Source organism: Bison bison, unplaced genomic scaffold (genome assembly GCF_000754665.1).
Source record: "Bison bison bison isolate TAMUID 2011002044 unplaced genomic scaffold, Bison_UMD1.0 scf7180017864056, whole genome shotgun sequence".
In the NCBI taxonomy this organism is placed as follows: domain Eukaryota; kingdom Metazoa; phylum Chordata; class Mammalia; order Artiodactyla; family Bovidae; genus Bison; species Bison bison.
Genome location: NW_011494628.1, coordinates 257646 through 261684, shown reverse-complemented (window position 1 = coordinate 261684; position 4039 = coordinate 257646). Strand labels below are relative to the sequence as shown.

The window sequence follows — 4039 nt, the reverse complement described above, 5'->3', positions numbered from 1 at the left end:
GGACCATAAAGAAAGCTGAGCGCCGAAGAATTGATGCTTTTGAACTGTGGTGTTAGAGAAGACTCTTGAGAGTCCCTTGGACTGCAAAGAGGTCCAACCAGTTCATCCTAAAGGAAATCAGTCCTGAATATTCATTGGAAGGACTGATGCTGAAGCTGAAACTCTAATCCTTTGGCCACCTGATGGGAAGAACTGACTCATTTGAAAAGACCTTGATACTGGGAAAGATTGAAGGCAGGAGGAGAAGGGGATGACAGGATGAGATGGTTAGATAGCATCACTGACTCAATGGACGTGAGTTTGAGCAAGCTCTAGGAGTTGGTGATGGACAGGGAGGCCTAGCATGCTGCAGTCCATGGGGTCGCAAAGAGTCGGACATGACTGAGTGACTGAACTGAACTGAGGAGAGGGTGGGAGTGGGTGCCTGCTCTCTCTAAATGTCGGTCCCATTTACCAATCACTTTAGAAGCAGGACGGGTCGTCAGGTGCTCTCAGGCTCCACTTCCCTTTTGGGTTTTCCCCGAGATGATGCTGCCAAGCTATTCACTGCCTTTCCCACCGTCCCTGGCAGAGCCCTTCCGCTGAGAGTGGTGTTGAAATGGTGCATCTTCCCTTTTAACTTGTTATCCAAGCAGTGGTTTATTATAGGCTTTGTTGTGTTTCATAGTCTGGCTTGAATGAATTCAGGGAAATCCTGGAAGGAAGAAAGAAGAAGGCAGGACCAGGAGGACTTGCACCCCGGGCTTTCCAGCCAGTTGGTCCCCGGCGGGTCCTCAGCACCTGCTGCCCCAGCACGGCCGCCTCGCTGGGACCCCTCAGGGCTCGGGGCTCCCGACCCAGCGCCAGCAACGGGCCAGAGAGTGGCTGCAAGCATCCTGGGCACTGGCGCTCTCTGTTGTGTCTCCTGTTCTGTCCCTGCCCTCTCAGCTCTTATCAGACCTCTGACTTTCCTGCTCCGCTGCTGTTCCACTAATACGGTCATCTTCCCTCATTTCCTCCCACTTCCGCCCCCCTCACCAAGGGTGATATCATTTCCTACCTCCCCCACCCACCAATGCCAGACCCAGATATGGAGCTGGCCCCCCTGCACCTTCCGAGCTCGTGACCCCATTTGACTCTTGGCTCTCTGCGTTATTTTTCGTCATCTTTACATGAAGGGTTTCCGACCGCAGGAGTTTATTCCCCATTCTAGCTGAAAACTTTTGAGTCTCGAGAAACTGTTTTTTTCTCTTCTCTTGGCCCATCAGATAAAATGTGGAGAGGACCCCCCACCCGTCCCTCTGTGACTCGCAGGGGGCCTGGCCTGAGGCCGGGCAGAGGACCAGCCCACAGGGGTGTGGGCAGGCAGTTCAGGGTTCCATGTGATTAGTCACGGACTCTGCCAGATCTGCTGTCTCCGCTGAGACGATTGCACTTTCCGGTCACTTAACTGCAGCAAAGTGAGGTAGATCAGGCAACACCAATTGGTCATCAAGGTGAATTTCTCGTGGCTCAGAGTCATAATGGTAGCTTGTCTCTGCACACGTTTAGGTTTGCAGGAAAGCCGTGAGGGTAGTTCCTGCACGCCCACATCGTTTCCTCTGAGACTAGCATCTTAACCCTGGTGTGATATTTCGGCTGTGGCCAACCGCCTGGTATGGATACAGCTGGAGTCCGTGCTTTGTTCAGGCTTCCTGAGCTCTCCCCGCTGTCCTCCTCCCATCCCGGGGCCTCATCCCATCCTCTAGGCTAGTGTCCTGTCTCCCGAGGCTCCTCCTGTTTGCATCAGCTCATGGACTTCTCTTGTTCTTGATGACACCCGAGGACTGGGCACAACTGAAAAGAACGTGCACACATACACCAGGAGCGAAATGCAGGTGTTTCGTAGAGTTCCTCTTCTGTGATTTGTCTGATACTTTTCTCAGGATTAGCCTGGGGTTACGGCTTTGGGGAGGAAGCTCTCTCTCCCTTCTCATCGCATCATACGCTCGAGTATAACCTGTCACTTCCTGATGTGGACCTTGGCCGCCTGGCCAGGGTGATGTTCTGCCAGGGTTCCCGCTTCCCACACTGTCCTCTTTGGAAGGATTGGGGCTCTGGTTCCCCTTCCTTGGGGCTCCAGGCAGGCCCCACTCCCTCGGGATGAATTCTCCTGTGATTGGCCGGGGTCTCCCAGAGGGTGCTGACCAGGGACGTAGTTCAGAAGGTGGGTGGCATCCCGGGCCCCATGGAGTGATAAGGTCCCTGTGAAGGTCAATGACTGGACCCGTGTGCACCGTCTGGACTGTATCACATAGCACTCTGCCCACATTTTCATGCAGAGGAAAAGTGCTTCCCAGAGTAGCAACAGTTACAAGGGGCCCTAACTCATAACAGTTCAACGCTTTTCTGCTCTGGGCATACTCTTTGTTAAGCTGGAGACAGCCTGGCTCCTGCTTGGTCCCGGGAAGGTCTGAAAAGTGTTGTCACTGCCATTGAAGGCCTCTGGGCTCTGATAGTTAAATTCATGTTTAGTTTGGTTTGCCTTCCACAACAGCACACTTGGAATGTTGTTGTTGTTTAGTCGCTCAGTCGTGTCCAGCTCTTTGCAACCCCATGAACTTGTAGCCTGCCAGGCTCTTCTGTCCCTGGGATTCTCCAGGCAAGAATACTGGAATGGGCTGCCATTTCCTTCTCCAGGGTTTCTTCCCGACCCAGGGATCAAACTTGCGTCTCCTGCATTGGCGGGCGAATTCTTTACCGTCTGAGCCACCAGGGAAACCCATACCCTTAGAATAACAGCTTACTTTTCCTGGTGAATTGTATGACTCTCAGCAGGAACAATGGGCTTAATTGCGCTTCTCTTGCTATTTCTGCCTGGAGAAGGCTCTCGATTGGGAACTGAAATCAGTGTGGGGGCTCAAGAGACCAGAGTCCCATCAGCAGGTGGGTTGGCCTCTGGGTGTTTCTCCCGCTGGTCACACCTGAGGCCGGGAATCCGTGGGTGGGTGTTCTGCCCGCGGGTGGTGGGATCGTGAGAGGTGAGGGCTTAGCGGCCAGTGACAGTGGGGGACCGCGTGGCCCACCTGCTGCGGTGAAGGGGTCCCTGGGTGAGACCAGAGCGCTAACGCAGCTCCTGCCTCTGTCCTCCCCTCCGCAGACCTGCAGCCGCGGGATGGGGTGCACCATGCTGAAAGGCGTCGGGCAGCAGATGCTGCGGCGGAAGGTGGTGGACTGCAGCCACGAGGAGAGCCGGCTGTCGCGATGCCTGAACACGTTCGACCTGGTGGCGCTGGGGGTGGGCAGCACGCTGGGGGCCGGCGTGTACGTGTTGGCCGGGGCCGTGGCGCGGGAGGATGCCGGCCCCGCCATCGTCATTTCCTTCCTCATCGCCGCGCTGGCCTCCGTGCTGGCTGGCCTCTGCTACGGCGAGTTTGGCGCGCGGGTCCCCAAGACGGGCTCGGCCTACCTCTATAGCTATGTCACCGTGGGTGAGCTCTGGGCCTTCATCACCGGCTGGAACCTCATCCTGTCCTACATCATCGGTAGGTCTCTGCGCCGGGCCCCACCTCCCTCCTGGTGGTCCCGCCCCAGCCTGGATCCCCAGACCCACGGGGTCTGGCTGCCCCCCTAGCTCGGCACCTCCCGCCTCCCCTCGCTGCTGCAAGCTTTCCCTTTTCCTTTGGTGCAAGGTGGAGGCCTGCCGCACGTGGGACCCAGTGGGAACAAGCCCAGCCCCCAAGAGGCCAGTCTTGTTAGCACAAAGAGACGCAGAATCAGGCTGCTCGTAGCTAGTGAAAAAAGGACCTCGTCTCTTTCAGTCTTTTTCCTGATTACTCAAGTAAATACATCACTGATAACAGAAAAATTTAAGAAATGCAGAAAAGCACAAAGAAGAAATTAGAAATTACCCAGCCTGACAGCCCAGCCTCTTGGTGGGAATGCGACTACTTTAAAAGGGCCTTTACGTTTCCAGAGAGCTTGCCTGCGAATAAAACAGAATGGTGAGCGTGAAGCTCCTGCCGTTCCTAAACCAGCAAGTGACAGTCACCAGCAAGGCACCCTTTACAAATAAAGGAAG

General features: G+C 55.3%; 1 protein-coding gene across 1 annotated transcript in view; it reads left to right on the top strand.

The window, feature by feature from the left end:
• The window catches only part of SLC7A1 (solute carrier family 7 (cationic amino acid transporter, y+ system), member 1), a 29437-nt gene that overhangs the window by 11542 nt on the left and 13856 nt on the right, over positions 1 to 4039 (top strand). The window contains 1 exon segment of the mRNA XM_010835892.1: positions 3119 to 3503. Coding sequence (XP_010834194.1) covers positions 3134 to 3503 — 370 coding nt within the window. The 5' untranslated portion in view covers positions 3119 to 3133.